General features: G+C 40.1%; 1 protein-coding gene across 2 annotated transcripts in view; it reads right to left on the reverse strand.

Moving 5' to 3' along the window:
- Man2a1 (mannosidase alpha class 2A member 1) overlaps positions 1 to 12,653 on the reverse strand; it is a 154,694-nt gene that overhangs the window by 70,828 nt on the left and 71,213 nt on the right. For both annotated transcript variants that reach the window (XM_021643630.2, XM_021643631.2), the window contains 2 exons: positions 9,217 to 9,331; positions 7,619 to 7,689 (listed from right to left, as the gene is read on the reverse strand). In XM_021643630.2, the coding sequence (XP_021499305.1) occupies positions 7,619 to 7,689; positions 9,217 to 9,331 (186 nt within the window). The remainder of the gene's footprint in view (positions 1 to 7,618; positions 7,690 to 9,216; positions 9,332 to 12,653) is intronic.

Below are 12,653 nucleotides of genomic sequence, written 5' to 3' on the forward strand. Positions count from 1 at the left end.
AATATTCACTACATTAAAGACACAGGCACAATGGTCACAGTAAATTTAAAATAAATAAATACATATATACACATATACATATATGTACAAAACTGAAAGGATCCCAAATGAAACCCATTGCTTTCTATTGTTCTTTGTTTGTTTGTTTGTTTGTTTGTTTGTTTTTCCAGACGGGGCTTCTCTGTGTAACAGCCCTGGCTATGCTGGCACTCACTCTGTACACCAGGCTGGCCTCAAACTCACAGATCCACCAGCATCCTCCTCACAAGTGCTGGGATTAAATGCATACACCACCACCGTGTGGCTTTGTACTGTTAACTTTTATTCGGCATACAATAATTATTAATATTAGAAATAATTATTACCAATGATATTATAATTAAGTAAAATTATTGTAACATAATTGTACTGACAGAAATAAATCATCATCCGCTGGCAAGCTGTATAAATGAGCTGTGTTTGATATGATAAAGATGGAAGGTGTGAGGCACTATTATAATAGAATGAAATTTTAGACATATTGGAGAGTAAATTTGCTTTCATACAGAATATGTATGTATGCAGTGGTAAACAGCAGGCCACATGACAGTCTCCAAAGATGAGAGATACCATCCCTATGTATTTTATAAATATATGTTCCTCCAGCATCTTCAACAAATGCCACTGGTCATACTAGGCAGCTACATGTAGAAGAATACAAAGAGATCCATACCGCAAATCCAAACAGATGAAGGACTCAACATAAAATCAAGATACACTGAACCTAGAAGCTAAAATGGGGAATAGCCTTGAACTCACTGGTACTGAATAGAACACTATTAGTACAAGGACCAAGATCAACAATTAATAAATGAGACCTCATGAAAAGTGTGGCAAAGGACACTGTCATTCAGACCAAGTGGTACCCACAGAATAGGGAAAGATTTTTTTTTTAACTAACTATACAGCTGATAGGGGGCTCTGATATCTGATATATACATTTGATATATATCCAAAATATATAAATAATTTAAAAATCTAGGATCAAAAAAACAATCCAATTAAAAATGGGGTACTGATCTAAAGACAGAATTCTCAAAATAGGAAACTCAAATGGCTAAGAAACAAAGAAATGGTCAACATCCTTAGTCATCAGGAAAATGCAACTCAAAACTACTTTGAGATTTCATCTTACACCTGTCAGAATGGCCAAGATCAATAAAACAAGGAACAGCTCACACTGGAGAGCTGAGCAAGGGAAACAATTATCTGTTGCTGGTGGAAATGCAGACTTGTACAGTCACTGGGGAAATCAGTACGGAGATTCCTCGGGAAGTGAGGACTCAATCTCCCTCGAGATCCAGCTATAGTACTCTTGGGCATATACCCAATGGATGCCTCATCCTACCATAGGGACACTTAACCACGTTCACCGCTGCTCTGCTCATACTCGACAGGAACTGGAAGCAACCTAGATGTCCCTCAGCAGAAGAATACATAGGAAAAATATGGTACACTTAGAGAATGGAGTATTACTCAGCTGTTAAAAAAGGAAATCATGAAATCTGCAGGTATATGGATGGAACTAGAAGTAATCATCCAGAGTGAGGTAACCCAAATACAGAATGACAAATATAATACATATTTGTTTATATGTAGATGTTAGCTGTTAAGACAATGATAACCAAGCTAAACTCCATAGAACCACAGAAGTTAGGAACCGAGCAAGGAATGGGGTAAAGTGATAGACAGATCTTCTATAAAAGGAGAAGTAAAACAGATAGTAATGGATGGACGGGGGAATCAAGAGGAGTTGGCAAGGGAAGAGGATGAGGAAGGAAATCCAAGGAGAGACAAATAAAATTAAGGGCCATCTGAAGGGTTTTATGGAAGCCTAACACAGAAGCTTCCTAAAATGTATACGTATATGAAGGCAAGCTAAATGAAATCATCAAATAATGGAGAAGGCAGAGCCCCAACTGGACATCTCTGTCATCAAATACAGCTTCTAGGGAAAGCATTGGGTACAGTTAATCAAGTTGCTGACCAATGGGAATCCCCAAACAACCCAGGCTGTTCCCAAGACTACAACAGAGGTTGCTCTCCACAAACACGATAATGAGACTATTGCTGGAAACAACACTTCTACAACTCGGTTGAACATGGGAAGAAACAAACGACTCTTAAGGACAGGATACAACCCCAGCAGTAAGTGGCCAACAGAAAATTAATTCAGTGCAATCTTTGGATATTCTGTGTTTCAAAATGCCATGTCAGGACTCTGCCCAATGCCCTTTTTAAAATTTATTTTTTTAAATTTTTATCTCATTGTTTTTAAAAATTATATATATAAACCCTACAAGTCTCTGCTGTATATATTATTACTTTCAGTTCAGTGTTTTTGGTGGGATTCCTGAGGAATTTCCACACTCAGGAATCCCACTAAATGACTGGCTCTCTGTCTCACTCAACCACCATCAGCTGATTTCCTCTCGCAGTAGATGGAAACTAAGACTGAAATCCACACATGGAAAACATGAGGCGAGTGAGAGACTTTGAAGCACTCGGTGCTGAATGACATGGGCCTTCAGTTGACAATGAAGCCCCATTAAAAACAGTTCCTTTTTAAAGAGAAAGCAAGCAAGTCACATCAGTATAAGGATGGGGTTCATTGAACAGTGAAACTTGTTTTTTTTTTTTTGAGCACATTTCTATATGGCAGACAAGTTCTGAGGTCTCACAGACAAGTTTAAAAAACTTGGTAAAACCCCCTGCTTATTTCTGTTTCAAGGTAAGGGCAGGGTGAAAACATGTTTTTTGCTGAATAGCCAATACCAAACAGCCTGCCAAGCAAGCAGCTGTCCAGGCACACAGCTTGAGAATGAACTCTGGCTTCCCACTGAAAGGGTTAGACTAACTTTGTAACCTGTATGTCTTCTAAAGCCTATAATTTTGAGTTTTAGGTTCAGGTTAAGCTAAAGCCTCTTAGTACCTTTCCAGACAATGGAGGAATGTGACCCTATCTGTGAGGACAGACAGAAAAAAAAGCAAGCAAGCAATGACTTTCACTCAGCAAAAAGAACGACCAGACCCTTGTCTTCAAGACAGTGTTTCTTAGCAACGAACCCAGACTTCTTCTGAGTAGCTTTTGACCTCCAGCCAAAAGTCTGCAGCCCCCAATCTTCAAGGATGAGCTAACCACCCCCACCTTCAATTGCAGCTGTATCCACACTTGGCAGAACTGGCCAAGCTTGAGCACCTAAGACTAACCAATTATCTTACTTTATAGCTTCCTCGTCCAATCCTAAATTGCCAAAACTGCAACTTTAAATTTCCCACAATTTTTCTTTTAAAAACCTAAAGGCCTTTGTTTCCCGGTGCTACTCTTTGCTGACCAGCAGGGATGACCCCATTGTGCAATGGTTAATAAACCTCTTGCTTTTGCAACGAGTCCGTGGTCTGGGGGAGTTTCTGGGAAGGGCACAATCTTGAACTCCTGAGCTGTGAGACCCCAGGTCTTACACCACCCTTTAATCTCACTTGCTTTTGGGGTAGGCTTGAGACTCCTTCCAGCACTCCCTCTTAAACCTAGGCACTCTGGGGAAGACATGAGTAAACACTGGCAAATGACTGCCCTGACTAAGCCTCCGCCACAGACGGCAGTGATTTCCAGCAACTGGAGCAAGCCTGCCAAGACATTCAGGCCTGCCAAGCTTGGTCCCAATCCCCACCCTCCGTGGCAACTGGCCAGCAGTGCTCCAGAACCCTGAGAGGCATAATAAACTGTATTCAAGATGATACAACTGAGATGATTTTTGCTTTGCTGTTGTTGCTTTTAAGGAAACAGACTACTAAAACGCAACTGTTTGTCATACTTCCTACAATAGGTAATAAAATTTTCTGGAGAATGCTATGAGGGACCTTCTGAGAGCACTATTTTTGAGTAGATGCCACCAATACTTTCAGCAGGTAATAAATTGTGACCATAAGAGACTGAAGACAAAGGAAGTAGAAGACTACGGTCATTCAAACAGAGCATTAAAGACAGCCACCAACAAGAGTGATGGGAGGAGATGCAGCCTCTAAGAATGAATGTGATGGGAGGAGATGGAGCAGCTGAGAAGAGTGTGATGGGAGGAGATGGAGCAGCTGAGAAGGAATGTGATGGGAGGAGATGGAGCCAATAAGAACAAGAGTGATGGAAGGAGACAGATGTATGTGTGGGGTTAGCATCAGAAGACTCTACAGTCTACATTAGACTTGAGCAAAGATAAGGTCAAAATGAAATCTGGGGTCAGAACAGAGAGACCTAAAGAGAATAAGGCTTTCTAGCACACTGGGATCCAAAAGGAAAGCACACTTGTAGAAAACAAAAGAATGTTAAATGAGAGTGTGGAAGGTGACAAGGAGGGTTCCTCCAACCAGCAAAGGACAAGGACAATATAGAGGGCTTTGTCTGAATCAGGTAGTTTTTATTCCTGGTTAATAATCTGAAGTGGCAAACCACTGACTTCTTCTGTGTCAAGTTACCCCCACTCCTTAAAAGAGGAGCTGAAGTAAAGAAGAAAAAATAAAGAAATGGAAAGAAAGAAGGATAAATGCCTTACTTTTTAAAAAATTAAAACCACTTGCAGGTAAATTTGTAATCGTAGTTTCAATAAGTTTATCTCCAACTAAAATCATTTGTCATGGTCTGAATGTTCCTGCTGAGATCATGAAGATCTAATTAGGTAATCAGGGCTTTGCTCTTATTGGCTAGTATTAGAGGAACGAGTTCATTATTGAAAAGCAGTTTCTGATAAAATGAGGCATTCATCACCACCACAACTACATCTTAACTATCCCACCCTCCCCCGCCAGATGACTCAGCTCGAAGGCCCTCCTCAGATGCAGCAACTCCACATTGGGCTGCTAACTAACAGAGCATGAACCATTTCAATTTATGGCCACTGAAATTCAACCAGCCCAGTTTTCTGTTGCAACATCATAAATGCAGTAAAACAAAGCATTTGCTGGGAAAATTTCCATTTCCTGGATTTGTGAAATTACTCTCACATGATTTTGATTTTATTCTTAGTGACGTTTCAGAAAATCCACCTTATAGAAAAGCTGCCTTTACAAATAAATGGTCAAAGCCCGTGGCCTCCTGGCAGCACATGGCCTCCTGGCCTGGGCGACAGTGAGGTTAATGCTTGGTTTTCCTAAATGGACGAAACTCGGTCTTCACATCACCTGACTGACAGGCACAGCCTGCGCTATCAGTGTCCCCGAGACACTGAACTTCCTATTAGGGGTCTTTACAGTCAGTTTCCTTAGAAAACCGAATGTGGAAGAAAAGAAAAAAAATCTTTCTGAACTTGAGCATTCCTGGGAGAGTTTATTCAAGATTCCTACACCGGGGTTCTGACACACTTGCCGTCTATACAAAAATCTACAGATTCCAGCACTAACCAGCTCACAACGCCTGGGGAACTAATCCACTCACGTCAGCAGGTGCTGATGTCACGCGCACTATTTTCTGAATATGAAGTAAACAATATTAGGCCACAGTCTCAATTAATAACACCAACAACACGATCACATTCATCTGTATGCGTTATGCAAACTTACAGGCTTATATCAACTCTTCTGTTTCTGTTTTTTACATTATCAACTCCATCAGGACTCTTTAGAATTTATTTCCTAACAGCCCACATAATATTAATATTACATGTAACTGTTTACATCGACTAAATGCATCTATATTATATAGATTAAATATATTTATATTGATTTACTATGTAAATTAATTATGTTAAACATAAAATTATATATTAATTATGTAAACATAAAATTATATATTAATCTAATAGATAATATTTAATACAAATATATTAAATATTATATATAAAATAATATGTAGATATTACATAGTAGTAAGAATAATATTTTTTATCCTCTGGCTGTCATCTTTTCCACTGTAAAAGTTTGGCTTATATACATTAATAATTTTCTGAGCCTAAGAACATTCTAAAAGATTTAAAAGAACATGAGAAACTCTCAGCACGACAATTCTAAAACTCAGTTTAAAGACTAAGAGCAGCTATTTAACTTGAAGACCAGCTAAATAAAGCCACCAAGTCCTTCTTCTTTTAAAGGCTACTGTCATTCTTTTAGTTCTTTGGCAATTTTACTAGTGTATCAATAACCAAGGTAATTTGTAGCTACCAAGTAAAAACAAGATTTTTAAAACTAAAAATAAGTAGGTGTGGTCATGATATTCTCAAGTACAAAATAGAGAGACACAGAACACAATAATCAAATTAGGGAAGTGGCTGCAGCAACCTTTGGCAGGAAAGTACTATGAAGAGACAACATTGCTTAACTATAAGCTGCTCAAAGGTATCTTTTCCCAGAAGCCTTAGAAATCTCGTCTGTGCTAATCCGTAAGCAAACTCGGCTCCTTCACTGTAATGGCAGTGCCTCTGCCTCTCCTCCTCCAACTTGGGGAAGGCTAAATTACCTATGTCCTGCCTAAGGCCTGGGTCTCCCTCTCCTCTGCCGAGACCCCAGCCCGCCTCAGCCCACAAGAATGTGCCACCAGGGCGGGCACACCACTTGTGGAAGCACTTAGGGTCCTTAGGGCCTGCAAAACCAAAAATCTTCCCGTGTCAAGACAGAAAATGGGAAAAAGTTACTGTGATTATTCCTAAAGCCAAAAGGCTCACTATTATATATTTAGGAAACAGACATCTAGCATGCGGCAGTAGAACATTTAATGACCTCAGTGGAGTTTCTGAGCACCCATGTGACTAAAGAACCCCATTTCTTGTTCTCAGGTACAAGCTGTGTAAGTGTGTACGTACTGGAGAAGTTAGACAAGCTCAGACTTGGTGAGTGCATGACCGAAACCTCAGTTTAACTCACTCTATAAATTTTCACCAATGTTACTGCACTTATTTTTCATGATTTTAATAAATCATACTTAGTTAAAAATCATGAACGGCTTTAAAATTGTTTTTATCCTCAATTTATAAGAAGTAACAATAACTTTCTCAATTAAAATTAAGTTATATTATGAAAACATGCCATGGGCAGTAACCATGGCCACAGAAGCCTACGCGAGACAGAGGGAAGCAGCTGCGCTTCTTTAAAATCGGAGGCAACCACCAGCTACCCTGGCTTTTGTGTAACAAGCAACTTGGCCACTGACTTCAGTGTACACCAACAGCGCTGCAGCCCAATGAGGCACAGGATGGTTCTCCTATGGAGAGAAGGAACGGTGATCCGCCAGTGATGAAGCTCCTTCTTTAAAATCATTTAAACCGGGCTTAACGAAAATCAGGTAACTTCAGGAAAGGTTAATGTAGAAGTCTGAAAGCACTACTACAAAGACAAGCATATACTTGGATCTCAGTCGCCATCCCTTGACTTCCATTTATAAAGATATCACAGTCATAGAAGCAGCAGCAACTGGGCCCGGTTAGCTGTAAGCACTGAGCGTGAAAGCCATGAAGGAAACCTACTTCTTCAAAAAAAATTTAACTGATTACTAACTGATTTAACGAAAAACTTCCTTAAAGTATGTGCTCAATAAAGGTCAGGAACACACACACATACATGCACCAGGAAGTGGTACACGGAAGTGGTAAGGATTTACCTTGGCTCCCGTGCACTCAGTTGAATTGTATTTTTTCTTGGCAGAGAATCTTGTGAACTTTGTCTCATATCCTGAAAAAAAAAAAAAAAAAGAAGCATAGTATTTTTAATTTTAATCTTTAAAATTAAGCATCAAAATTAGCTATCCAATACTACCTTGCAAAATTTTTGAAAAGAGAACAATAATTCTCTTTCAAAGTGTATGAAGCACATTAAAATTCAAAGCAAATAATCCTAATTGTGTGTGTGTGTGTGTGTTTGTGTGTTTGTGTGTGTGTGTATGATAGACACAGAGAGAAACAGAAAGAGTATCAGACTCAAGCACAATGTATTACTGGGCCTAGAATCCACAACGGCACAATGAGCTGCTCCATTTTGTAACGAAATAAATCTGAGTACCAGAGAGCATTCTCCCAAAGTCCTTGCACCCTGCATTTCCAATCTTGACAAACTGTACATCCACTTCTTGTGTTTTTTCACTTTCAAATGAAAATTTGTAATCATGACTTGATTACAAGCATCCATCTAAGAAAATATTGAAGCTGCATCTCTAATTCCAAATGTGTAAAATCAAATTGCATATAAAATTCCAAATCCCAACATTTATAAAAGGTACTAATGAAAACTAAGTTAGGGTTTTAAGCATCCAAGTTGTCTAGAGGATGCGCAGTGGGTGGTACTCAGCGGCCTCCCCGGTGGCTCTTCCTGCCTGAGGAGCGCCATGTCCCTGTGTGTGCACTTTCTGCTATGTTAGCTCTTCTACTCCTGACAACAGCACAGGCAAAAGCAGGTATTACCCTGTGTAAGAGATAAACAAACATGAACTACGAAAACTCTTTCAAGGCCACGCGATATGGTTCTGGCAGAGGCTAATGGCCTAATTCGCTGGTGCTCAGCTTGGGGATCGTGACTCCTCTGGGTCCACCCCTTTCACAAAAGTTGACTAAGGTCATCGGAAAATGCAGATATTTACATTACAATTCATAATAGTAGCAAAATTACAGCCATGAAATAGCAATGGCAATAATTTTATGGTTGGGGTCACCACAACATGAGGAACCGTACTGAAGGCTTGCAGTACCAGGAAGGTTGAAAAGCGCAGCCCTAATTCATTAAACTCTGCGCCATCACTGCCTATGTCTCAGCACCGCCCACGGCTCAACGGACCTATCCCGACACCAAGAGGACCATTCAAGTCAGTTTTAGCAAAAGCAGATTATGGGCTTAAAAAATTTAAGTATCAAGGAGTTTCTAATTAAAGCCAAACAGAGGAACTAATCACAGTGCTCAGTTGCTTTACAATGAAGTGTTCTAAAAGCCCATCTATCTGTTTTACCTGCTTTGAAATAAGTTCACAGGGTCATTTTTCACACTGAGATTTAGGAAGAATGAATTAGAGAAATCAAGTCCAAACACATTTATGGAGAAGAGATGGTCGAATATTCAGGCAATTTATATTAAGTGACAAAAATTCTTAACTAATTGCAGAAAACAATTCCTATGCTTTAATATTCTCTTAATGGAGCTTCTCATCTCCATTCTAATCCAAGAACAAAAGAATCACATAGTCTTTACCACTGCAGAAGGGGGTCAACTAACCATTTTTAAGAAGGTGTCAGAAGGATGAGACTGGTACATCTTCTTGTCCTTTAAAATGAGAAGAAATGCAGAATCCCCAATTATCTTATCCAAAGAATTCAAAGATTGAAGAAGTCTGCAAAGCAAAAGTTTGGTAGTTTCAGAAATCAAGTATCTGTATCTATTTTCATTTTAAAAAACGGCCAGGCCACTACCATTTCGTTCTTCTATTCACAAAACTAAATATATAAAGGTTCTATAATGAACTAATTCTCTATTTTCTCCCTAGAACTAAATTCTAAGGGAAAATGGTGGAGCACAAGAGTCCACCAACAGGGGTTCAGCTAAACTACAATCCCTCAGAACTAACTTACTGAAAGTTCTTACAAACATCATGCCAAATATGAATGTCAACCATGACTAACAGCTACAAGGGAATGTGTTACAAAGCAGTGATCTACTTCTTCACCCTAGGAAGAACTGAGTGTTAAAAGAACAGCAGAAGAAAATACGCTATTGACTCTTTGTTAGCAAGAATGCGAAATCTGTATGTCAACCATCCCCCTTAGAATGAACAGAGATATCTGGTTGGATTTATTTCATGTTCTTGTTCTAGACAATTACAAAGAAAACTGTTCCCAGATGTGGATGATGGAACAGTCTTCATCCTTGTTGCTTTTCTTGAGCACTGACATTAATAACTACGCTCATTTTCTTTTATGCCCGAAGGACAAAAGTAGACCTAAGAATCCACTGATGCCTGTTTCTGGAGTGCAGTCTCAGTAGATCACTGCTAACTGCTAAGGCAGCCCCAGTGGAAAAAGACTTGATGTAAATTCCCTCTAATTTTTCCAAGCGCATGATTGTATAAGGCTTTATGGACCAAGCATCCTTAAACAAACACTTGTATAGAAATCTGCTAGTGAGCTTTGTCAACTGTGTCACTCTTTGGTCAGGGTGACTTATTATGCTTATAGAATTGACCATCATTTTCTCTAATTCTGGAAGCAACCTGGTATCTATGTGCTAACACATTTTTGCTATCATGTAACAACAGCAGCAACATTCTATAAAAGAAGACAGATATGGGTATGACCTCAGCCTGCAGGAGGCTGTCAATAAGAGCACAATAAGTTTGGTACCACCCAGGAATACAGACTCAGTTCAAGCCTGAACTATGGAGTGAGGCTCTGTCTCAAAACAAAACAAAACAAAACAAAACAAAATCTCTAAATGAATTAGAAAGGAAGATAAAAACTTCTTTTTGCTGAAAGTAAAACCTTATGTGTACAGGATTAATTAGTAAATTAATTAGTAAATCTGAAACATTAATAGCAAAATCTTATGGGCTCCAAATAAATTTCTCACCATGTTCCCATGTTTGTTCATAGTAACAAGTGTTCTCAAAGGTGCTTTAGTGAAGGCAGTAATTCCTTCAACCCAAGCTTGCTTCTGTGATCTGCATGGCTATATTAGACATCTGACCCTGTAGAATTAAAGCCATGCTGTACAACAGCTTAGGCCGCACATGGATCACCACATGTCAAATAGTCCTAATTAAAGTGAGTGAGAGGCCCTGGCTGATGTGTGCATCTGTCCCATGGACAGGCAGCGTCCTAATGAGGTGAGCAGTGCACTGGAGAGCAGTGTTCCCCACACAGCTCCTCAGGATAGACACAGCCGCTTTGCTTAAAGCAGAGCCAAACGAAGCACAGGAAACAAGCTCAGCAAACTTGGGGCAGAACCACATTTTAGATGTTTAACCCTCTTATCAGTGTGAGCCTAACAGTGCCTCTCACTCCCTAACATGAACCCATCCTGTCTCTGCAGAACACGGTTCATGGAACAAGCACACAGGAATCATAGCTTTTCCAGTTGCTGGGACCGTGTCTGTCAGTCAACAGTTTCATCTGTCCATTTGGACCCTCACGCTCACCTTCACTTAGCTTTCTTCACTACTGTAAATGTAACATGGGGATAACTGGAAAAACCTTAGGTCTCGTGTACCCTAGTACCTATATGTGAAGCTAAACCTCCATTATAGATCACCTGACTGGGTGATCTGCAGACTTTTAAACAGGGTGGAATTAATCCTGCTTGGAGTTGCCCTGAGCAGCCATCAATCCCTCACTCGCACAACTGTTCAAAGGGACATGCCTGGATCATCTGAATGAACAGCAGTCAACAGTAGAGAGTAAGACAGCAGCCCGCACTGGCTGCCTCTTTGTCTCTCAATTCTCTTAACACGTGTTCTGAAATTTCTTTCTTACAAGTGTCTGTGCTAATGACTTGATAATTGTTTACGACTTTTCTGGTGAAGTGTGAAGTACTGGCAGAATAAATTTACAAATGTCAAGTACAATTTGAAAATTACTATGTCTTCCCGCCGCCTCTAGCACGCAGTTCTGCACAGGCCTGGCTTATTAAGCTAAAAGCACCAGAAACACTGGATACCTAGTGACTGACCTCCTGCAAAGGTCAGGAGACAGAAAGTGGATGAAAATCCAGTGTCCTGTGGTCGGGTTCCTTTGCTACGGTTGCTGGACAGAGTAAGTGTGTACCGCAGGAGAATGCTTCCCCGCTACCCTGTGTGTCCAAGACTTACTTGGATGATAATAAGGACAAGCAGACTCTGCCCTCACTTGCAAATCACTTTCCATGAGAGAAACAGCGACACCACTGTCAGCAATGACAGTTCGACCTCTCTACAGAATATATTCAGGAAAAACTGAGAAGCTGTGCAAGGTAATAACATACACTGTTGAGGATTGAAGTCAACAGTGAGGCTTCCAGAATGCTTCCTTTCCATTTCCTGATGACTAGTTAAAACATCACAACTAAAAACGTTAGTGCAATTGTTTAGTACTGATCTGATATGCTCTGTACATTTTTCACTACAGTAGTAGTTATGAAACAGTTTGGGTTTTAAACGTGTAAGAACATCACTGCATATGTCTGATAATTTTTAAAATATTATGAGCTATGGATTCTTTACACATACTTTTTAGCATAAAGGATTACATGAAAAAAATCACATGCATGGACTAGAAATTCTCTATGACTGGAGCCCGCCTCCACATCCCCACACAACAGTGACATGATAAGAAAATCGAACTGGAACAAGAGTGTGGACATAGTGAGACAACAGGTAAAATTCCTTGTCCAACGATAGGCCCTTCCTGGGTAGATCCCTGTGCCCGGTTAGCCAAACTGGCATGAAGACAGAGATCTCAGCCATGACAGGTCAGCTTCTCTGTTCCCAGGAAGCACTGTTTACAAAGATCGCAGCCTGCCCAAGCCACAGTGCACGCACAGCTTCTAATTTCCTTTGGAAATGACTGGGTACCCGCCCTGTCGGCTGTCCGAGACCCTCCGTGAGGAAGATCTGTTATCGCAGTGCCCCAGCCACCATTCCCACTCCCAACTGCTTTCACCACCAATGCACAACTGATTTGTTC

This window comes from Meriones unguiculatus, chromosome 15 (genome assembly GCF_030254825.1).
Source record: "Meriones unguiculatus strain TT.TT164.6M chromosome 15, Bangor_MerUng_6.1, whole genome shotgun sequence".
Taxonomy (NCBI): Eukaryota; Metazoa; Chordata; class Mammalia; order Rodentia; family Muridae; genus Meriones; species Meriones unguiculatus.